At 57.5% G+C, this 22,491-nt stretch overlaps 1 protein-coding gene across 4 annotated transcripts in view; it reads left to right on the top strand.

Moving 5' to 3' along the window:
- Window positions 1-55: 55 nt before the first annotated feature.
- BRD1 (bromodomain containing 1) overlaps window positions 56-22,491 on the top strand; it is a 48,620-nt gene continuing 26,184 nt past the window's right edge. For all 4 annotated transcript variants that reach the window (XR_012494203.1, XM_074326605.1, XM_074326604.1 and 1 more), the window contains exons 1-3: window positions 56-196; window positions 3,074-4,454; window positions 16,997-17,153. Coding sequence is in view for 3 of the 4 variants with exons in the window: in XM_074326605.1 (XP_074182706.1) it covers window positions 3,088-4,454; window positions 16,997-17,153 (1,524 nt within the window). In the remaining variant the exon portion in view is untranslated. The remainder of the gene's footprint in view (window positions 197-3,073; window positions 4,455-16,996; window positions 17,154-22,491) is intronic.

The following is a 22,491-nucleotide window of genomic DNA, read 5'->3' as shown; positions in this document are numbered from 1 at the left end:
CGCCGCCGGCCGGGCCCCGCGCCGGCCTCCCGGCCCCGCCCGCCGTCCGCAGGGCCGCCCGCCGACAGGAGCCCGCGCCCAGAGCGGCGGCGGCCGGGCCTGCGCGGCCGTTGGCGGAGGAGCCGCGGGCGCCATTAGCGCCGCCTCGGCCGCGCCGGCCCCAGCGCCCGCCCGCCGGGCTCCCGCGGCCCCGAAGGTGAGTGGGCGGGGGCCGGGCCGGGGACGCCGCCGCCGCCGCGAGGGCCGCCGGCCCCGGTGCTGCGCCGCCGCCATGTTTGAGGCCGCGGCGGCGCATTGTCCGCGGGCGAGCGGGAGGCGGGCGGGCGGGGGCCGAAGGGAGGCCGGAGAGTCGGGACCGCGGAGCCGGGGCCCGGAGGCCGTGCAGTCGGCGCCCAGTTGGTCCCCGGCCCGCCCCGCGGGCCGCCCCGGGCTCGGGCGGTGGAGGGGCGAGCGCCGCGGGCGCGGCGGGGCGGTACCGGCGCGAGAGCCGGGCCGTAACCCGGCCGGCAGGGCGGGCGCCCCCGTCGCCCCGCGGGTCGCATTATGTAACAGATACGCTCGTTGGCTTCGCTGGGACGGGAGGCCGGTCGCAGGGCCGACTCTGAAGGCTTCCTACGGGCCCCGGGAGTCGGGGGGCACAGGGCGGCGGGCGGCCGGCGGCGCAGGGAGGCGTCCCTCCCGTTTCCGGGCAGTGTTGGCAGTAAACACGCCGAGATGGACTTGTGCCCCGGCTGTCCTGGGCCTTTTTTTTGAAGAAGTAGCTTTACCGAGGTGCAGTTTACAGAAAGTGCAGCTCCGGTTAGCGCCCGGGGAGTGCAGGAGGCGTCTACACGCCCAGGAAACCACCACCCCGTCGACGACGTCCCGTCACCCCACGCACCTCACCCTGCCCCGGTCATCACGGAAAGCAGCGTTTGTAGAGTTAGGGTGTATTTACTTACGTGGCCTGGCACCTGCTCTGCCAGGCACTGCTGTGAGCAGCTTGTGTTCACCCAGGCTGCGCACAGCCCGTGAGGTGTGTTCTGGCCCGGCTCACACTTATGTAGTGCAGGGGGCGAGGCTCGGAGAATTAAGTGACATGTCCAGACCAGGCAGGAAATGAGCTGCGTGGACAGCGAGAGCTGGTCATTACTGTGGCCGGTCATTACTGTGACGGCTAATCCTCTTCAGTATGTACTTCACAGAATTGTTCCCGGAGACGCTTGCTTATTGTCCTTGCCGATTCCCTCCCGTGGAAATGCTTGTACCTGTACAAAAGTGCCCAGGGTGTCTGGAGCCAGAGGGCCACAGAGAGCGCCTGAGGGTATCGGGGAATGATGAGGCGGTGGGTCACTCTGTGCCCAGCACTGCTGCTAAATGCCCTCTTTCCCTGTCACAAGTACACTTTCAAGTTGCAGACCTGCTGTGACCATTAAGTGTGAGGCCGTTCCTGTAGCAGGTGGTCACTTAGAGCTTATTGCCCATTGAGACAGTGGGTTTTGAAGGGCTGGATGTAGTTACAGCTACTGGGTACGTGGCTGGAGGAGAGAAAATTTCACATTTGCTGTTAATGTGAATAACAACGCTTGGCTTCTCCCTCCAGTAAGGACATGCAAAGCTGTCCTGAGTGCATTAGGGTCCCCTCTGTGCTGACACCTGGGGGACACACCCAGCTTCCCTCAGGAGGGATTGTAGGTCATTGCCAGCTGGCTGGTGGCTTTGCTGACTGCTCCCCAGGAACTCTGAACTGGGATTTGGCTGACCAAGGGATTGCCATGTTCCTCTTGGCAGGGAATTCATCACATTTTAAGCCGTTTCCATTTGACACAAGAAAGCTGCAGTCTGACAAGTCAGCCTTAAACAGTGCATCAGGGTCCGCTGGGATTTCCTTTCGGGATGTAGAGTGAAGCCTGCTCGCTAAGGCTTTTGCACAGACCAGCCAGGTGGGCAAGGGGCTGTCATTCAGGCTCCTGTGGGCGCCCGAGGCCGGGCTCCCCACCCCGCCTGGTGGGCCACGTGAAGCAGCGGGCCTTGGACTCCAACTCGGCATGTTTGTTTATAAGCCAGTCTCTGAAAAATCCCTTTGCTTCCTGTCAGTAAGATGTTTGGTGGGAGGAGTCTGAGAGGTCTGTGACAGGTCCCTGTCAGTTCCTAAGGTGACACCTGTTTGGTTGGTGGTGGTCCACAGTTGGAGCCTTATTTGAAAATAGTCCGACGGTGGAGATCTGAAAAGAGCAGATTGTAAATCTCTGGCCAAGGTTTCAGGCACCTGAGCCTGTGCTGGCAGAACGATGTTGGTGGTTCTGTGGGCAGTGTGGAGCCCCAGGGTGGCTCTGCAGACAGTGCGGGGCCTCGGGGTGGCCCTCGCCGTAAAGCGTGGCACGTTGAATGTGTCTGGGTGTGCTTGAGAAGGGGGAGGGCCTGGCCTAGCCCTGCAGTCTAGCCAACAGCTCAGAAGTGCCCGAGGGAAAGGGGCAGGCTGACTGGCCCTTGAAGCCCTGCAGAAGCTGGGATGGCGTCTCCCCCGGGTGAAGACTGTCCCCCAGACAAGTATGGGGTTCACCTTTTGGGTCCTGCTGTGGAGGACGTGTTCACGGAGGGGAAGGACAGGCTATGGTCAGACCACTGAGGCCTCTGGCCCCTCTGCACAGTGCTGCCAGAACCAGTGCCCTGGCCCCAGGGGTGGCAGCAGTGTGGGGGAGAGGGCGTCCTGGGAACATGGGTTGGGAGCGGGGAGCCTCTGAGCACCCTTGCCTCACTGTCACAACCTCTCTGCCTGCTGGAGTCTAGCCCTGGGCTCAGGCCTGGGACCCTCGGTCCAGAGGGATGTTGCCGTAATGTCGGTGATCTGTTGGCTTGGTCTAGGAAGGTAGCTGGCAAGCCGTGGGAATCGGTCTCGGAAGGACTTGTCACTGCACATGCCTTTTGAGGGCCACTGCTCGCGGCCTGTCCTCCCCTCTGGTCCTGGGAGTCCCTGGCGGGGTTGGGATGGATGGTTCTGGAGCCTCTGAGCCAGGTCAGCTAGGGGATTGCACTTAGTGTGTATGTGCTTGCCCGGTCCAGTGAACTAATGTGCCTTCTGCCTGTGCCTTAGGGAGTCAGTACCAAATGAGGAGGAAAGGACGATGCCATCGAGGCGCTGCAGCGAGGCTCCCCTCCTCCCCGTGCAGCACTAAGCACTCCCCGACGCGCGAGACCCTGACGTACGCACAGGCGCAGAGGATGGTGGAGATCGAGATCGAGGGGCGCCTGCACAGGATCAGCATCTTCGACCCCCTGGAGGTCATCCTGGAGGACGACCTCACTGCCCAGGAGATGAGCGAGTGCAACAGCAACAAGGAGAACAGTGAGCGGCCGCCCGTGTGCCTGAGGGCAAAGCGCCACAAGAACAACCGAGTGAGGAAGAAGAGCGAGGCCGCCCCCAGCGCCCACGGCGCCCCAGCCTCAGCCAGCGTGCTCCCCGAGCCCAGGGTGCGTGTGCTGGAGTACAGCCCCCCGGCCGCCCCCCGCCGGCCCCCCGCCTACTACAAGTTCGTGGAGAAGTCGGCGGAGGAGCTGGACGGCGAGGTGGAGTACGACATGGACGAGGAGGACTACGCCTGGCTGGAGCTGGTCAACGAGAAGCGCAGGGCCGAGTGCGTGCCGGCCGTGTCGCAGGCCGTGTTCGAGTTCCTGATGGACCGCTTCGAGAAGGAGTCGCACTGTGAGAACCAGAAGCAGGGGGAGCAGCAGTCCCTGATCGACGAGGACGCCGTGTGCTGCATCTGCATGGACGGCGAGTGCCAGAACAGCAACGCCATCCTCTTCTGCGACATGTGCAACCTGGCCGTGCACCAGGAGTGCTACGGGGTGCCCTACATCCCCGAGGGCCAGTGGCTGTGCCGCCACTGCCTGCAGTCCCGCGCGCGGCCCGCCGACTGTGTGCTGTGCCCCAACAAGGGCGGTGCCTTCAAAAAGACCGACGACGACCGCTGGGGCCACGTGGTGTGCGCCCTGTGGATCCCGGAGGTGGGCTTTGCCAACACGGTGTTCATCGAGCCCATCGACGGCGTGCGGAACATCCCCCCCGCCCGCTGGAGACTGACGTGCTACCTCTGCAAGCAGAAGGGCGTGGGCGCCTGCATTCAGTGCCACAAGGCGAACTGCTACACGGCCTTCCACGTCACGTGCGCCCAGAAGGCCGGCCTCTACATGAAGATGGAGCCCGTGAAGGAGCTGGCTGGCGGCGCCACCACCTTCTCCGTCAGAAAGACCGCTTACTGTGATGTACATACGCCCCCGGGATGTACCCGGCGGCCTCTGAACATTTACGGGGATGTTGAGATGAAAAACGGTGTGTGTCGGAAAGAGAGCTCAGTCAAAACGGTCAGATCCACGTCCAAGGTCAGGAAGAAAGCCAAAAAGGCTAAGAAGACGCTGAGCGAGCCCTGTGCGGCCCTGCCACCCGTGTGCGCTCCGTATATTCCCCCTCAGAGGTAAGCGCGTGCAGGTGTGGGACCAGGGGAGCCTGGAGTGGGGATGTCAGGGAGGCGCCCGGGAGGCCATGGTGCCGCATCCACGGTCCCCTGAAACATGGCCTCGTTCATTCACTTTGTGGGAGCATGGATGTCGCTGAGGACTCGAGTCTGTCAGACCTGGAAGGATGTATGGTTTCCTTAGGGGCCACACCGGTGCCCGGGGTAGGCTAGGTAGTGTTGGGGTGACCGGGGGTCTGGGGCCCCGTACAGCCCTAGTGTGGTTGCCTTTGACACAATGAAGTGCCCTTCCTCAACCTGCTCCCTCACCAAAGTTTGTGAACCTGGTAGGATTTTTAACACGTTTTGTTGGAAAGTGAAGCAGCTTGGCTGAGTAAGAAGATACAGGTGGAGATCAGGGTGGGGCCCACAGCAGCCGCGTGCAGGGGGCGCTGGCTGCCTTCCTGTTGTGTGACAATCTTGCTGGTTTTTCTAACTGTTGTGGTTCGTAGCGCAGATGTTGCCTCATCAGTGTGGGGCTCTCCGACCTAGAAGGGTGGGGTCCTGGCTCTGCTGCCCCTGCTGTGGGTAGGCCCGCCTCGCTCTTGCGTGTGTCCCAGGGCCAGTCCCCTCCTGCTGTGTCTGCTTCTGTGCCTCAGTGTCCTCGTCGTCCTCTTGGCCTGTTCCCTCATTGCGGACCCGCTGTTTTAACTCCATTATTTTAAAAAATGCCCTTGTTCAGAATGTGAGGTAAGTGACTGCTGGGTTCCACACTGGGGCCGGGGAGTGCCGTGTGAGTGTAGCAGGGCAGACGCCCCACTCCAACGCTTCCTTGAGCTTTGAGGAAGTAGCTCTTATGACAGGGCTTGGGGCTTTGAACAGCTTGGTTAGGGAAGTCAAGCGTCGCGCTGATGAGGTCAAGATGGAAGTGACGTTGGCTCGCGAGACTTGTTGGTACCTTGACTATCTTGTTATTCGAAAGTGCGTCCCAAATAGGTAAAATTATGTTTATCTTACACACAGAGTGGATGACAGACTTCCAGGATATTTTTGTTAAAAAGTAAAGTGTCTTCAATATATTGAATATTAGCTTTTTATATCGTTTTCCTGTATATCTGTCGCGTAAGACAATTCGTGCTTAGCAACACGTTGTGATTAAATGATGCAGTTTGGTTTCAGTGTGTCATGAATTTGGTCAACCCACTAATTAGGTGGTAAGAGCGTAGTGGAACCCGCACGTAGAAGCCTGGTTTTGTCCCGAGTGGAGCCAGCCTTTTGAATGAAGGATCAGAAGTGTGGCTTTTTTTCCCGAAATGAAATCTTAGTTCTTCTTACAGAGTAGTACACACTCATTACAGAATTAGTAAATTCAAACAGTGAATAAAAAGTCTTCACGTTCCTTCTCATCCAGGCAAACCACTGTCAGAACCACGGTGTCTCTTGCAAATCTGCCAACCTGACTTTCAAAAGACAGTTTCACGTGGCTTTCTACTTCTGAGTCAGAAAGTGTCGAGTTTGTATCTGGAGCTTCTGTTTTAAGGGCCCTAAAAACTTCAGCTTTAATGAAATTGAAGCAGACAGGACAACAAATGTGATCTAACAAATTGGACAACCAGAAGTCCAGGGTACTGCCTTTGTGCCCAGCCCGCGTGTCCGCACCTGTTCTAGGAGGGTGTGGGGTGCAGGCCGTCAGCAGGTCGGAAAATGTGGGCACTGGAGGGTCTTAGATGAGTGGGCCCGGATGAGAAGAATGTGCCTGCTTTGGACCTAAGTATCTCAAAGCAGGCGGTGTAGCTAGATCTTGTTCTAAACGTGTAGTCTGCCTGTATTCCGTTTTTTTCCTTTTCCTGATTTAGGAGTGAACTGTTACTTTGGTTTGGAATAGAGATGAAGGACGCACCTGGACAAGTGTCTGTGGCCCCAGGCTTTGCCGTCTCAGTTGCCTGGAGTCTTTAGGAGATGCTGTCATTTCTGGTCACCTTACCACCTGAGCGAGATCTCCCAGCTGCCCTTTGCTTGTCAGTGACTGGTGTTCGATAATCCGTGGGTTCTTAGGGCAGGTGCTGGGATGGGGGGTCAGTGGGAGGTGAGGCTGGTCTGGTGGCCCCTTCTTAGGACCCAGGTGTTAACCTTGGGTGTGTGCAGGCGGCCCTGGTGGAGTATAGATTGGGGGAAGGCTGGGCAGGCAGGCTGTGTGCAGGGAGGGGTTCAGGACCACATATGTTCTGAGGCAAGATCCCAGGAGGGATTTGGGACCAGAAGAGGAGGGATCTGTCTCTCTTATTCCCTGCAGAGGACGTTTGTCTGGACAAGGCTGGGGGAGGGGGTGGTGGGCTAGCAGGGACTGTTAGTGCTTTCGTAATTTGAGTGGTTTAAAAGTTAAGTTTTCAAGTAAAGAAAATAACAGACAAAGGGATTGAAAGTTACAATCTATTCTTACTGAGAGGAGAGAGAGATGTTTCATTTTGAAGTCACAGATTATTTTTGATTTTTTGATTATAATAGACTCTGGGATAAAGATGGGGGGTATTCTGAGGCTTTGCTTACTCATTTGAGAACTCTGAGTCGCCAGAGGCAACTGGGGGCCTGGAGGCACGCTGCTCTGCCCAGTTGGGGCGCATTGAGTCTGGCGGACACAGCAGCCTCCAGTGTGGCTGGCACCACACAGGTTTTTTTACGTTAGTCCTGAGTAGCTGTCCGGAGCCGTGTCCGTCTGCCCTCCCTCATCCACTTCCATTACAATAAAAACTTTTCCAGCACAGAAATGTATGTAAAACTGGGGAAGAGAGGAAAAGTCAAGTCTGAAGGAGAGAAGACTCCTTTGCTCCCTCCTTTGCCTTCCCAGTTTTGGCGCGTGCTGTTACGTCTGCTAGGAGTCCTGTCTTTTCCTCACGTACTGGCCTTCGGGTCGTGTCCTTCTCTGGTTCCTTCCCCATCTTATGCTGCTTCATGGGAAAGGGGACAGGTCGGGAGGCCACGCACCGGGTTCCCCAGAGTTCCCAGAGCACCAGATCTGCTGATGTCGCTCTTTCTCTGTGGAGGAGAGAGCGTCTTGGTGTGGACTCCGGCCGGGTCCTCTCAGCCGCCTGGACTGTTTTCACGGGCACTGAAATCTAGTTGTCACTTGAGTTCAGGGTAAGGGTGTGGGTCGGGTCCCCAGCTCTGTCACCTCCCGGCCACTACTGCCGGGCGCCCTCGCTGTCCAGACATCAGAGAACGGAAATGGCAGAGTGAGCGCCTCGTAGCCTCTGGATGGAGGGTTTTGCTTGTGACTGACAGGAACAAGTCAGGATTCGAGTGTGTCTGTCTTTCATGTGGCTGTTAGTTTTGTTATGTTTTCTGGGAGTCCCGATGTGTTGCGGACTGGACACGAGGGAAGTGCTGCTGAGCCCTGCCGGGGGGACGCCTGCTCTGGAGGCCCCACAGCAGTGGGGCGTATGTTGGCCCCTGTGCATGCCTGCTGGGGGGATCCCGGAGCCCCCGCCGGCTGTGGGTGGCAGCTGTCCCCAGGGCCCCCAGTGGAAGGGCTAATGCAAAGGCTGCTCGGGAAGGAAGCACTAAAAGCCAGGCTGAGAAGTCACGGGGGGGGGAGGGGGGGCGTGCTCTGGTGGAGGCCAGGGATCCTGTGCTCCATGTCTGCCCGGTGCTGTCGTGGGTGCTCCAGTTCTCCACCCCCGGGGGCTTCAGGCTTTCCGTGGTTTGAATTTGGGGGGAGAGGCCCGGTGTCTCCTGTGCGAGTCAGCCCCCATCCAGCCTGCATGCAGGCCATTCCTCCGGTGAGCGGGCTACGGTACATGTGGTGAGCAGATTTGTTTTGATCAAAGAGCCAAAATGAGGAAACATAAAATAGTGCCGGGAAAACTGGGTGCTTCAAGCTGTGTCCGCACTGTCAGGGTAGCTTCCAAGTGTTTGAGTCCTCAGAGCTGCCTGTGTACACTGAACTACGATTCCTGTTTCCGAGTGCAGTGCCGTGGCCCACGCTCCGTGGTCATCGAGCCTTTACACCCCTCGGCCCCAACAGCGCGCGGCCTCCTCGTCCCGGGGGCTCTGCCCTGGTGTCTCCGCTGCCCTGCATGTGTGCTGCGATGGCCCCGCCAGCAGACCCGGTCCCTCCTCAGGCATCGCCGTGGGCAGAACACGCATTGCGGCACACGGTGGGGAGGACTGGCCCGCGCACTTTTGCCGTCCTGTTCACGACCCCCGCGTGCGGACCTTCGGCAGAAGGAGCGCTTCAGTACCAGAAGAGGCAGTCGCCACACACACCCTCAGCACCACGCCAGCCTAGGTGCGGCCCTGGCTAACGTGCAAAACGTCGCTTGTGATGTCTGCTGAGTCAGTACCCAACAGTCGTCAGCAGTGGGGCAGGCGGACGGGGAGAGCCCTGCCAGGCACACCGGACGGGGCGGCGGGGTGTCATCCTCACCTCACTGTTCTGTTTGGGAACACGCCACGTGTGTCAAACACTGCAGGGGTAAGAAGAGTAAAGAACGCCCAGATCCTCTGTACCCACAGTCATCTCTTGCTGACCACGTGTCCTACGTGCCCTGCACACACACAGGTAGCATGCACACGTGGCCACGCCCCCTGAGGGGACTCCCTGCGCCCCTGTGCTCTGACTCGGGGCAGGCACAGTGATGGTTTCTGCATCGTCCATTAGCAGCCAGCAGGAAGGAGCGAGGCGCCCCGCCATCCCCAGTCAGGACCTGTGCTGGTCAGTCTCCTTTGGTCTGGACTTTTCCGCAGCTATTTCCTCAGTGTCTTCTAAGACGTCCTGTTTTCAAAGAAGACAGCCCTTCCCTTCAGTAGAGCCTGCCTCGTTTGAGGTTTGTCTGGGGTCCTCATGGCTGACGGAGGTGTGCCAGGTACCATGGCGGGGCCATGCATCCACCGTCTGGAGGCAGAGATCGCCCCTGCTTCTTGGTGACAAAGCTGTCGTCGGCATCTCCACGGATGATTTCTGGTGTTGATCCGAGGTCTGGGAAACCTTTGGAGGCCATGTGGCCGCCCTGTTCCTGTGCACGGCCCAGATGTCAGGTCCGTCTGCTCTTGCCTGGGTCATCTTCCCCAGCTCAGCCCTCCCTCTGTTTTCCCATCAGCGGGATCCTTCCATTCTCCTGACGTGGGGCTGGCAGGTGCTGGTTTCAGAGAGGTCCACCGGCAGGACCCACAGCTGGGCTCCCGGGTGTGGGGGCGAGGTCGGGGCCACTCCAGGCAGGCGAGCATCTGGCATGACAGCTGGCTGTCCCCTGTCACCTGGACCTCGGGAATCTCAGCTCTTGGTTAGGTAGCCGAGGGGTGACCCCTGCCGCAGGCAGCCACCCTACTGACTGGGTGATGATGAGGTCCAGCTGGGAGGTGTGGACACGTGCACCCCAGTGATCTTGGGGCTCTGTGACAGTCGCCTGTGTGTCTGGACGGGGTGTGGATAGTCCTGACCTGAGCCCTGCTGAGCCGGGGTGGCGTAGAACCACTATCGGAGGCAGAGTTGGGGCTTTTTAGGTTTGGAGGGTTGGATTTCACTGGTGCCACCCTGACCTGCGTCTGACCTCTGAGCTGTTCGTGCCCATCATGAAGATTCAGACAATTCAAAAAGTGCCGGAAAGGGAGGGTGCGCTCTAGTCCCGCCATCAGAGATGGCGGCTGGGGATGTCATGAGAGCGTTCTTCTCACATGTGGAGGTGGGAATAATTTTTAATTGCTTTTTTGTTATTTTTCATGATTTTTGTTTAAAAAGCTTAGAAATGAAAAACTAGAGAGAGACTAACAAACTCATATATCAAATATGGAATGACGACTCTGGTCACTTCTGGGGCTCTCCGTTCCCAGTTGCCCCCCTGCTCACAGCAACCACTCATTGTAAGTTGGGGGGGTTCTAACCCGTGCTGCACTGTTTCTCTGCGCTGGTACACGCGGGGTCCGCTACGCTTTGCCCATTGACCTTGAATGCAGTTTCTGGTTCATTCTCGCTGAAGTGCCCCCTGGTGGTGGGCGGGTGACATTGGGGGCGTCCATGCTGCTAGTGCAGGCGCTCTTGGGAGCCTTGATTTTGGGTGTTGGCACATTGCCCCCAGTACCGCTTGGTGTGTCTCCCTTTTCGCTGGCCTGGGGTTGGGGGCCTGTGCATGTCCCCAGGGCGGGAGGTTCTGCCTGGAGCGCATGTGGCAAGTTGGTTGGGTTGTGTTCATGGTGTCTCTTCCCCTGGGCTTCTCACTTTCAGTGTCTTTAAAAGCTCCTCAAATTTGGAAATGCATAAAGCAGGAAGAGCAGAGCCCAGCTGTCCTATGACCCAGCTTCAGCAGTCACGCACTGTCTGGTCTCCCTCGCCTGTCCTGCCTGTGGTCGCTGTGAGGCTGACCCCGGTCACGTCATTTCATCGTGCACGCGTCCGTGTCCAGGATAACTAGGGTCCTTCAGCAGCCGTAGTTCTGCTGTGTCGTATTGAACTCCAGTTTATGAATTTCAGTGTTTTCCCAGTACAGTGTGTGTTCTGGGTCCGGTCTGAGGACCCTGTCCCTCCCCCGAGCCCTCCAGCTCTGCCTCCTGTGTCCTCAGGAGTCGAGTCCTGCAGCCGATGGCTGGGTGCATCCAGACGGGCGTGCTTTGCACTCCCATCGACTTCCTGCACTTGCGGCCCTGTCCCTGCACTTGTGGCCGCCTCTCGACGGCCTCCCTGAGCCAGATGTGTGTCGGGCCCGCCCACCTTGTTCTTCCGTCGCCCGGGCTGCGCTCAGCCATTGCCCCTGTGCCTTTGGTTGAGTCCCCCTGAAGTCTGCGTTCCCTCGGGCAGTCGGACTCCACACGACTGACGTTACTTGAGCAGGAACATGGACGTGGCCCACCTTGCTGCTCACTAGGGTTTCTGTAGTGTCTTCGAGAGAGTTCATGGTTTGCTCCGTAATAATTGGGTGTGATAGTGTTTTCAAAACTAGGCTTTTTGCTATTTGTATAGGTCCAGGTTTTTGATACATTGTGGATTCTCTTAGATTATATTTGTGCACACCATCTGTGAAAGAGACAGTTTGGCTGAGCTGTTCCAGCCTTCAGTTTTTCTTGTTTTTATCCAAACAGCTCAGCCCAGGACTGCCAGCCTAGGGCTGAGCTGACAGGGACCCTGGCGCTTTATAAGGGATCGCCTTTTATTTTCTTAAATGTTTTTATTTATTTTATGGCTAGTGTTGTCACATCTTGTTTAAATAACCCTTCATTTCCTTGAGAGCCTCTCCATTTTCTAGAAGCTTTCGAATGGCCCTCCCTGCCCTGGCCCTCCTGCCCTACTCTGGCCTTAACACTGACCTGTTTCTTCCAAACACCCTGATTTACTGCTGTCACCTCCCTGGAGCGTGTCAGCCCCTCCGGAGGGGGGGGTCTTTGTTCCCAGTGCATCTGTCCCTTCGGTGTCCCTCACATTCAGGCCTTCGGTCACTTGAGGACGATCTTCGTTTTCACCGCCTCACTCCCTAGAAACCCACTTCCAGCCCCTGGCCGGTTTCCCTGCTAGGAGGCACCCTCTATCGCCCATATTGGCCCAGGCAGTGGGGTTCCTCCTGACGCATGGTTCCTTCATGTGTGTCCTGGAGTCACCCAGTCAGGTTTCCTCATGAATTTGGAAATTCCATGGACTCCACGGACCAGGTGAGGTTGTCTGTGTGTGTGATACTGTCTTTCTCTTGCTGACATTGTTCGTTGAGTGTCACCACCTGTTCAGACCTTCGCTGCCTCTCGGTGCTGTTTTACAAGCACTACGAGCGCGTGGCGGGTCCTTCAGCATCAGCTTTCCTCACTGTGGGAATGTCCCCTCCAGCTCTCACAGAGCATCTCGGTCCCGGTTTTGAGGGCAGTTCCCGGTGGCCCTGCTGGCAGGACCCTCACCCCTCCTTGTGCGTTGCACGTCATGGTTGACCTGCTTTTCCACATTTTTTGAGGTGGTCCCATTCTGCTCTCTTATCTGTTGATGTGGGGTTCTGTTTCTAGAACTTCAACTCAAGACCACCCTTGCCTTACTGGGACGAACCCCCTTGGTCAGGGTGGGCAGAGTTTTTTTGTACTTGAGTGGATTTGGTCAGTGCCTTTTATTTTAGCGTGCATCTGTGTTCACAAACGAGTGTGCACGAGACCTCACCCAGCACGAGACCTCACCCAGCGGCTGGACACACCGCCTTTCTTCCGAGTCGGAGGTGCCAGCCTGGTGGTGCCAGCTCGCAACCACCAGTCTTCCAGTGGCAAACCTGCTCTGAAAAATCACCTTTCTCTTTTCCTTTTCTTTGGGGGTGGGAGGAGAAATGTAGACTACATGTTGTTGCAGTTTCTAAAATTATTCTATGCATGTATTCAGGTTTTCCTGATTTCTTCACAAGCTGGTTTTGGTAACTTACATTTTCTTCAGATTTTTTTTTTTTCTTTTTTTTTAATTAGGGAAGGGGAACAGGACTTTATTGGGGGAACAGTGTGTACTTCCAGGACTTTTTTCCAAGTCAAGTTGTTGTCCTTTCAATCTTAGTTGTGGAGGGTGCAGCTCAGCTCCAGGTCCAGTTGCCATGGCTAGTTGCGGGGGGCACTGCCCACCATCCCTTGCAGGAGTCAAACCGGCAACCTTGTGGTTGAGAGGATGCGCTCCAACTGGCTGAGCCATCCGGGAGGCAGCTCAGCTCAAGGTGCCTTGTTCAGTCTTAGTTGCAGGGGGCGCAGCCCACTGTCCCTTGCGGGACTCGAGGAATTGAACTGGCAACCTTGTGGTTGAGAGCCCACTGGCCCATGTGGGAATCGAACCGGCAGCCTTTGGACTTAGGGGCACGGAGCTCTAACTGCCTGAGCCAGCAGGCCGGCCCCATTTTCTACAGATTTGTGTTACATCTCAGTTTTCACGATACTCATTTTTAATTGGATTTCTGTTCTCTTTTCCCTTTTCCATGGGTGACATTGTTTTTGTCTTTTTTAAAAATTCATGGTTACTTTTAATTCCTCTCTTTTTTTGATTAGTGCTTATCAAAGTTTGTGTACTAGTCTTCAAAGAACAGAGTTTTGGTTTTGTTGAGATTTTCTCGTGTGTTGCTTGTTGCCTCATTATGTTTTTAGTTTTTTGTCTCCCCCCCAGCTTTACTGAGATGTAATTGACTCTGAGTTGAAGGGGTCCAGTGTGATGATTTCATACACGTGTATATTGTGAAGTGTTGAGCACAACGTGAGTTCACACACCTTCACCTTACGTGGTTGTCGTGGTTGGGAGGTGGTGAGAACATTAAAAGCTCTCAGCAGCTGTGAGTGCGCCGTCCGTCACTGTTAACTAGCCACCATGCTGGGACCGGGCCTGTGGGTCCCCCTTTGTCGCCTTTTACTTTGTGTGTTTTTCTGACTTCCTCAGTTGGATGTTTAGCATGTTGCGTCCGCCCTCCTCCTTTCTAAGAGGTGTTTCGGATGTAACCCTTCAAAGTAATTTTGAGAAGCAGTGCTGCGCCTTCCACATTTTTGAGTTGAAATCCAGTATTTTGCACCCTGTGGTCATACGGCAGAAAGGCGTAGTTTCTGGAATATTGAAAGTGCACGTGTTGAAAGGCTCATTGCTTCTGGCATTTTGCCCTGGTCTCCACTCAGGGCCGACAGTTGCCCAGCTGCTGTCTCTATGTTATTTCACGTCACTCTCACTGGACTTTGAGTGCTAACAATTTCTTCCTACTCAGGTTGTTGTTACAATTGTTCGCACACACACTTGAGCAAAACAGATGGACAAGTTGAAGATTCTTAAATGTAACCAACAGTTTCCGTGTCGGATGTACTTCCTGCTGTGATGGCACAGGTCTTCCTCAGTCCGTTCCGGTTTCTGTTACTATAGACACGAGTACTGGAAGCCTTGGCCACATGTATAAGTGGGTTGGAGCCTCGGACTCAACTGTTAAAACTCCCTTCCAAGTTGTGTACTGAAGTCCGAGCTGTTTCATGAACTGACCCTCCCTGGGTCCTCCTTCGGTGTCTCCAGAAGCTGCGAGTGGCAGTTGCAGCCTGCAGCCACCCAGTGCCTCCCGTGCCCCTCCCAGGGCTTTCCCAGCAGCACTTACGGGCATCTCTCAGTGATGCCGGTTTCTCTTCCGTTTGAAGGGAGACACCTGGCTTATCAGGTAGACACAAAGGCTTGAGACGATCAAGCTTCCGATCCTTTCAATGTCCTCCTGCCAAAACCGTAGTCAGAACTGGTTGCGAGTAGAATGCAAAGACAGAAGGTTGCATGGAATAAGTTCCTACCTAGCTCAATGAGTTATATAGGGCAGCCATGCTCGTAAGCACCGTCTACCTGGGAAGACAGGACCTGGCCAGGCCCCGAGCCCATCGGTGACCCTTTCCTGCCCTTAGGGCCACTGCTGTCCCCTCCTGTGTGGGACTTGGCCTGCCCACCCTTTTCTGAACACAGGTTCACTGGGCCTTCAGAATTCATGATTCCTTGAAGTCTCCCTTGGTCTCTTTCCCTTTGGAGTTTGTCGAGGGAGCCGGATCACCCCCAGTCCTGTCGTGGGCCGCCCCATCCTATGTTGGGTCCCCCCGCGTCCTGCCTCGGGTTCCCCCATCCTGTCTCGGGTCCCCATCTGTCCCTTGGCTGGACATTTCCTTGGTGGTTTGGTGCGTTCCTCTGCTCTCCACGTGTTATGAAAGGTGGTTGGCTTGGCGGGGTGAGCGCAGCGGGATGTGCGGGTGTGTGTCCGTATCGGCACGGCTGCACGTCCTTCTGGGAGACACGGGTGTGGTGCCCATGCTGCCTGGGTGCTTGGCTCCCATCTGCTGCTGGGACTCCCTGCCGCTCGGGAGGTAGAATCCTGCTCAGAATGTGGCTTTTCAGTAAATACCTGAGGACGGCTTTAGGTACATTCTCATCACAGCCTGTTGTTCACACCTGTGGGCTCTTGTTGGCTCACACATGCTGATGGGGCGCGATGGCGGCTGGCTTCATGAGGTTCAGAACCTTTATTTACAGGCATGTTGCCAAATAGCATTTCTTTGTACCTTGAAATTGTTAAAAAAAAAAAATCCTTTTTTTGATGTTGCTTCCTTTGCCGTTGAAATAACAGCATGTGTGTGTGTGTCTGTGTCTGTCTGTCTGTCTGTGTAGGCCCATGGAGCACTAAGGTTGTGCATGGACTGTCCCTACGTGATGCCTCAGTCAAATATGGCAAAAATGGGCCCAGCAAACATGGCGCCTGTGAGCTGCCCAGGACTGGCCTCGTGCGTAGGGCTGTGTGCAGGCCTGGTGCCCAGCACGCCTTCAGCTGCAGCCCTCGGGGATGTTGGAGTCAGGCTGGGTACTGCTGGCGGGCGTCCTGTCCCCGCCACCTGCTGAGGCCGTGTGACCAGGTGTACTGGAGCTACGGACCTGTGACCCCTCCCTCAAGGGCAGGCTGTGGTTACCCTTGAGATTGTGGTTCATACCCGCCTGTGGAAGCTCTAAGTGCCTCCGTCTGGGGGCTGGATCTAACAGGTTCACTTTTCCAGAGCCCTGGCCTGTGTCCGGCATGGAGCTGCCCCCCTGGGTGGGTTCCTCAGGCCGGGTCCATCTGAAGGACTTGGGCTGGGTCCCCATGGCGAGCGGGTCTCGGTGACCACAGGAGTTGGGCAGCTATGTGCGGCGCACGTCCTCCAGAGCCAAGCACGGAGGCTGACCCAGCAGCGTGGTAGGGAGCCGTCTTGGAGACGAGCTGGAGCTGCTGTTTTCAGGGAAGGACCATGTGTGGACATGGCGGCACTGGGGTGTTCTGATGGTTTTGTTCACTGGTGGTTTTATACAAATCAAAAGTTTTGTATTCTTGAAGAAGTTTGGTCTTGAAATTCCTTGATTTCTGTCTGAAATTTTGGTTTTGCTCCATGAGGAATGCCTTCTTGTTGCATCTTTGTATTTTTGTTCTGTTTTTGGTTGAGCTTACATTATCTTTCAGCATCCTGGTGAGGCAGATTGATGCACTGACCTGTTTTAGCGGAAGGGCAAGGGTCATGGGTACTTTCTGGAAGCCTCAGGCCTGTGGTGGTAGGTGAGGCGCCTGGGCCTGTGGTAAATAACCCTCGCCCCCATGTGAGTGTCTTTACAAAGCCTTTGCGTTTCATGGTTCACAAAGGGTGAGGTCTTGAGAGACTTGAGACCCCACTGTCATTTCAGTGAGTAGTAGCCCCTGTCTGTGTCCAGCCCTGGCCCGTCAGCTGCTACTGTCCCTTTGACATGACTGAGTGGGACTACTGCCCTGCACCCGCCCAGCCTTTGTGGGAGCAGACTGTCCCTGAGGGATCATTCATGCGTACACTGCAGCCAGTGGGGCTTCTGCTAGACGCTGGTGACAGCCCGTGTGCGTGGGGACCGTATCACGTGAGAGGAATTAACATGCTGTTCTTTTTTGGGTGTTTGATAGATACCGGGTGAATGAAAAGTGGGTGAAACCTGTGCTAGCTTGGGATGGTAGAGTCGGTCCTGCAGAGCCTGGATGGCAGGAGGTGGCATGCACGGACCATGGCTCACTGAGTGACACTTCAGTTTGCACGATGAAACGTGCTGATGCACTGCTCAAAAGCTAAACTCTGAGTTTTCTGTGTTTTAGATTGAATAGGATTGCGAACCAGGTGGCCGTGCCGCGGAAGAAGCAGTTCGTTGAGAGAGCCCACAGCTACTGGCTGCTCAAAAGGCTGTCCAGAAATGGTGCTCCCCTGCTGAGGCGACTGCAGTCCAGCCTGCAGTCCCAGAGAAGCTCGCAGCAGGTACGTGCCCTCTGCACACCTCCCACTGCCTCACCTGACACACCGAGCAGGCGCAGCGGCTCCTGGGGGCCAGCGCCGGCTTCTGGCTGGACGTGGTGTAGCCCCTCGTCTGCAGCCCCGGTGTGGCCCAACCCCATAAGCGATAGAGGACCTGTGTGTGTCCTGGGCTGCTAGGCTGTGGGTTCTGCATGTACTCATCCATCCATGTTGCCTGGTGTCCCTGCACATGTGGAGGTGCAGCCTTGACCTTGCTGAGCACATGGGGTGGAGTTCCAGGGTCGGGGCAGCAACAGGTGGTGAGGCAGGGCCCGTGGGCGGGGTCTGAGCTGGGCCCCTGGGCGGGGTCTGTGCTGGGCCCCTGGGCGGGGTCTGTGCTGGGCCCGTGGGCGGGGTCTGAGCTGGACCCCTGGGCGGGGTCTGTGCTGGGCCCCTGGGCGGGGTCTGTGCTGGGCCCGTGGGCGGGGTCTGAGCTGGACCCCTGGGCGGGGTCTGTGCTGGGCCCCTGGGCGGGGTCTGTGCTGGGCCCGTGGGCGGGGTCTGTGCTGGGCCCGTGGGCGGGGTCTGAGCTGGGCCCCTGGGCGGGGTCTGTGCTGGCCCGTGGGCGGGGTCTGTGCTGGCCCGTGGGCGGGGTCTGAGCTGGGCCCCTGGGCGGGGTCTGTGCTGGGCCCGTGGGCGGGGTCTGAGCTGGGCCCCTGGGCGGGGTCTGTGCTGGGCCCGTGGGCGGGGTCTGAGTTGGGCCCATGGGCGGGGTCTGAGCTGGACCCCTGGGCGGGGTCTGTGCTGGGCCCGTGTGCGGGGTCTGTGCTGGGCCCGTGTGCGGGGTCTGTGCTGGGCCCGTGGGCGGGGTCTGTGCTGGGCCCGTGGGCGGGGTCTGAGCTGGGCCCATGGGCGGGGTCTGTGCTGGGCCCGTGGGCGGGGTCTGTGCTGGGCCCGTGGGCGGGGGCTGAGCTGGACCCCTGGGCGGGGTCTGTGCTGGGCCCGTGGGCGGGGTCTGTGCTGGGCCCGTGGGCGGGGTCTGAGCTGGGCCTGTGGGCGGGGTCTGAGCTGGGCCCGTGGGCGGGGTCTTGCTGGGCCCGTGGGCGGGGTCTGAGCTGGACCCCTGGGCGGGGTCTGTGCTGGGCCCGTGGGCGGGGTCTGAGCTGGACCCCTGGGCGGGGTCTGTGCTGGGTGCTCCTGTATTGAGAGGTAGCACAGGAGTGATTCATTTTAAGGGCCTTGCTCTGAAGGCTGGTTTTTCCATTGACTGCAGTGCGGAGGAAATGAGGTGAGAGCAGATGTGAGTGAGAGGGACAAGAACTGGCCTTTTAAAGAACCGAACCAAACAGGCGCTTATGTGTTAGTACTGAATTTGGCTTCACAAAACCCTCTGGTGTTATTGTAAAGTAGTTCTGAAACAATGGGGTTAGGGAGTAAGAAATTAGCTCTAAGAAGTTGCAATCAGAAATGGTTCATCGGCACATCGCCCCGAATTCCTGGCTGGCATTGCAGGAAAGACCTGGCCACATTCCGGTCCAAGAGGCTGGGAGGTGCCCTTGCTCTGCTCTCCTCGGCACGCAATGGGAACGAGTTCGTGTTGGATCGCAGTGCGGCTGCCACAGTACCATTGTGGAAAGCGTGCTGCTCTGTTCCTTTTGATGCTGTTGCCAGCTGGCTGAGCCAAGTCCGAGGGGACACTGTCAGACCCAGCAGGACGTGGTGGCCCCCGAGTGGGGTGGGGTGGGTTCCTGACTTGTGGGGTTGTCGTGCGGGAGACCCTGCTTGCTGCGCCATTTGTCGTGCGCGGAGGCCTTCTCGTCGCGCCATCTTTCAGGCGGGGCGGCCTGCGGGGTCTCTGCTCCCGCTCCCCACACAAGAACGCAGGATATGGTGAGGCCCAAAAGGAACACCCACGGAGCTATAGGTAGGGGAGTCATACCACCACGGTCTCACTGGAGGCTGGGCCCACCGGACGCCGACCTGCCGTCCGCCTTTCCGCCAACCGACCGACCGACGACTCTTCTCCACTCTCTCCTCTGTTCCTCTCTCTCGGCTCTCCTCTTCCGCTCTCCTCGGCTCTCCTCGGCTCTCCTCTCCTCTGCTCTGCTCTGCTCTGCTCGGCTCGGCTCGGCTCGGCTCCTCCGCAATCCTCGGCAGCCGCAGCAGTTATACCAGCGGCCAATCGGCTAACCGGCCACAGCCGACGGCCAATCAGCACCCGAGCCAGCACCCTTCCACGTGAGGCCGAGAGCCTGTAAACTACTTTCTGGGGCTCTGTCCCCACAGGGGTTCTCTGGTGTGCAGGGTCTCGGGCCCTCGCAGCCCAGCGCTTACTCTGCTGTGCTGGGGGTTGGGCACGACTCCTGCTGGATGACTCTGCTGTGAAGTTGGGGCCTGTTCCTGGCATCACCTCCCTCCACGGCCCCAGCACAGAGTAGATAGAGGCCTAGAGGAGTGTTTTTCGTCGTGGAGCGAATCGACACCTTTGTCATCCCATTGTGTCTTGAGATGTCGCTTTCGTGTCTCTGCTGTCCCTTCTTAGTCACACTGAGAGTCCTGGGCTGAGTATGTCCCTCTTCACCTCATTGCTCCTGGCGTGGATGTTGACGTCATTCTTAGGGACCCCTCGTTTTAACTTTTCCTGAATCGGTGGTGACAGTCAAAGTATTGACACGTTTAAATGTGCAGTTTTTTTAAGTTTGATTTTAATGTCTTTTTTAAATATTTTCTGAAAACCAGAGAAACTGAAGATTCTGGGCCTCTGTGAGATGGGCTGTGCCCCTACCCTTCTCCATGTCAAGGCCCGAGGGCTGTGCTTATCGGGCCCGCTGCCCATGGGACGGTGTGATGGTTGGGCTGTCCCTCCCCTCAGTGTCCTGGTGCCCGCAGTGCCATCTGAGTCGCATATCATGAAACGTGCAAGGACATGCGGCCTCAGGCAGTGGAGGCAGGGAGCGTGTGGCGGGGTCAGCCCCTGTGCAGCCTGGCAGGGCCTGCCTGGTGTTAGGATGGCGAGTGCTGGGGTGGTGGGGTGGGGACAGCGGGACGCGTGTCCAGCACGTGGGAGGTGGCTCCCTTAATCTGAGGTGTCGGTGCTCTGGACGCCCGCGTAGGTGAGACCGGGCTGTGCAAGCGTCCTGAAGTGCTGCAGACCTGCCTAGTGGTCAGCTGCCCGCTTCATCTGGCGTTGGGACCGTGGACTGCTTTGGGCGCATTTCTTATTTCTTGTCGGGCCTGCTGCTGACCCCAGGGACTGTGCGCATGGGTGTCTTACACTCACTGGGTTGGGTCTGGATGTCTGGAGTTCATCCTCAGCTTTCACATCGAACCTGGGATCTTTGTTAGTGACACCTGCTTAGCTGCTGTGCTGCATGTCCGTCCCTCCTTCCCTTGGGGATGGAGCTTGTGTCCCTGCCAGGGCTGTGCCAGGACTTGAAGCCACGGGACTACCGGCTACAGCTGGCGTGTTGTCGGGATGTGCTGCCCGAACGGTGGGGCAGGAGGTTGGGACCGAGCCTGTAAGGCCTCCAATGTGAGAGGGGGGCCTGGGCCTTTGCGGTTGGGTGGGGTACAGTGAAACGGGGGTTGTGGGGGGATTGGGACACTGAGGTGTTACACCCCGAGAGAGAAGTGGGAGGACGCAGACCCGGCCTGCTTACGTGCCCAAACGCTGTGGGTTAAGCCCATGGTCAGTGGCGCTTGCCGCCCGCTGCATACATGGACCTCCTAGGAGAAGTGGGCGGGCAAGACGCACCCAGCTTGGGCTTGTGTGGCTGGGGGTGAGGCGGCGGGAGGAGGCAGGCTGGGGGTGGGGCACACGGGCACATTGGTGTGAGGCAGTTATTTGAGAGCTCACCTCCCATCACACCAGACCCTTTGTGAGAACAGGAAGACGAGAAACACAGGTGTCGGCTATGAGGGTTGGGAGGAGCGGCGGATCTGAGCGTGTGCAGCTTGAACCAGCGGGTATTGGTGACCCTGAAGTGCCCCAGGCCTGCCTGGCTCCCGTGGGGACGTGCCGACATGGGTGCAGGACGCTCACTCAGGGGCCTGGCCTGGGTCCCAGCCACAGGCGCAGGGCGGCCCTGGGTGGGCAGGATGGAAGGTGGAGGGGCTGTGCCCACGCCATGCTTGCCCACTTTATCCTGTAAGGGTTGTGTAGGGAGGGCCAGGAGTGCAGTTTCCAGGCTCTTGGCCTCGCGTGGAAAGGTTCTGGCTTGGGTGTTAGATGGCCGTCAGCTGGAACCAGTTGGCCATTAGCCGCTATGGTTTTGTATATAACCGCCATGGCTACATTAGGAAGCACGGATTGCTGGTGGTGTGGAATGTGTGGATCCTGCTTCCTGTGTCTCGCCCGGCCGCCAGCGAGAGTATAGTAGTATGAACCCCCTATCCATGGCTCTGCTGCTGTTCCTCTTTGGCCTCGACGTCTCCTGTGGTCACCTGCCAAGAGCCGGAGCAGAAAACCCTGCATTACAGGTTGGCTTTTTGGGGGTAGGGGGACAGTTCCAGAACAGTCATGTTCCACACAGAATGTTTAAAGCTTGGTGTGATTTTAATGTCTTTTGAAACTTAAGAAATTCTTGATGTTACAGTTTAATTTGCCTCATTTGTCCACGTTTCTGGGCGCTTGCCCTGAACCAGGCTGTCATGTGGGGACTCAGCTCCTGCTTCCCGCACAGAAACGCAGGACACGGCGAGGCCAAAAAGGAACAGCCACGGAGCCGTGGATAGGGGAGCCATACCACTATGGTCTTGATGGCGGCTGGTCGAGACACAAACGCAAACATCCGCCAGCACCCCAACGAGGGGTCTTCCTGCACCCTAGTCTTGCTGGTGGCTGGGCGAGACACAGGAAGTAGGATCCACACGATCTGCAATTCATGATCCGCCTGCTCACCGCACTTGTTAGCTGCAATCTGCACCTGCTAATGTAGCCACGGCAGTTATATTGGTGGCCAGCGGCTCACTGGTTACAGCTGACGGCCAAGTAGCCACAGCTGATGGCCATTTACTACCTGAGCCAGCACCTTCCCATGTGAGGCCGAGAGCCTGGAAACTGCACTCCTGGCTCTGTCCCCACACAGGCCCTGAAAGGGGCTAGGCGCAGCCTTTCCCTCCCCACGCCTGGTCTTTTGTTGGGACAGACAGACAGATGGGACCAGCTGGCCCGAGGGCACGTGAGGCACCTCCTGGGGCCTCTGCTACCATGCTTCCCCGAAAACCAGCTCTGATGCGTCTTTGGATCAAAAATTAATATAAGAGCCAGTCTTATTGTCTTATACGACCTGGTCTTGTATAATATCGTATAAGGCCCGGTCTTAATTTTTGCTCCAAAAGACGCTTTAGAGCTGATTGTCCA

The sequence above is a fragment of the Rhinolophus sinicus genome, linkage group LG02 (assembly GCF_036562045.2).
Source record: "Rhinolophus sinicus isolate RSC01 linkage group LG02, ASM3656204v1, whole genome shotgun sequence".
Taxonomy (NCBI): Eukaryota; Metazoa; Chordata; class Mammalia; order Chiroptera; family Rhinolophidae; genus Rhinolophus; species Rhinolophus sinicus.
The sequence above is the reverse complement of the archived record's forward strand: the minus strand, read 5'-3'. Positions and strand labels throughout refer to the sequence as shown.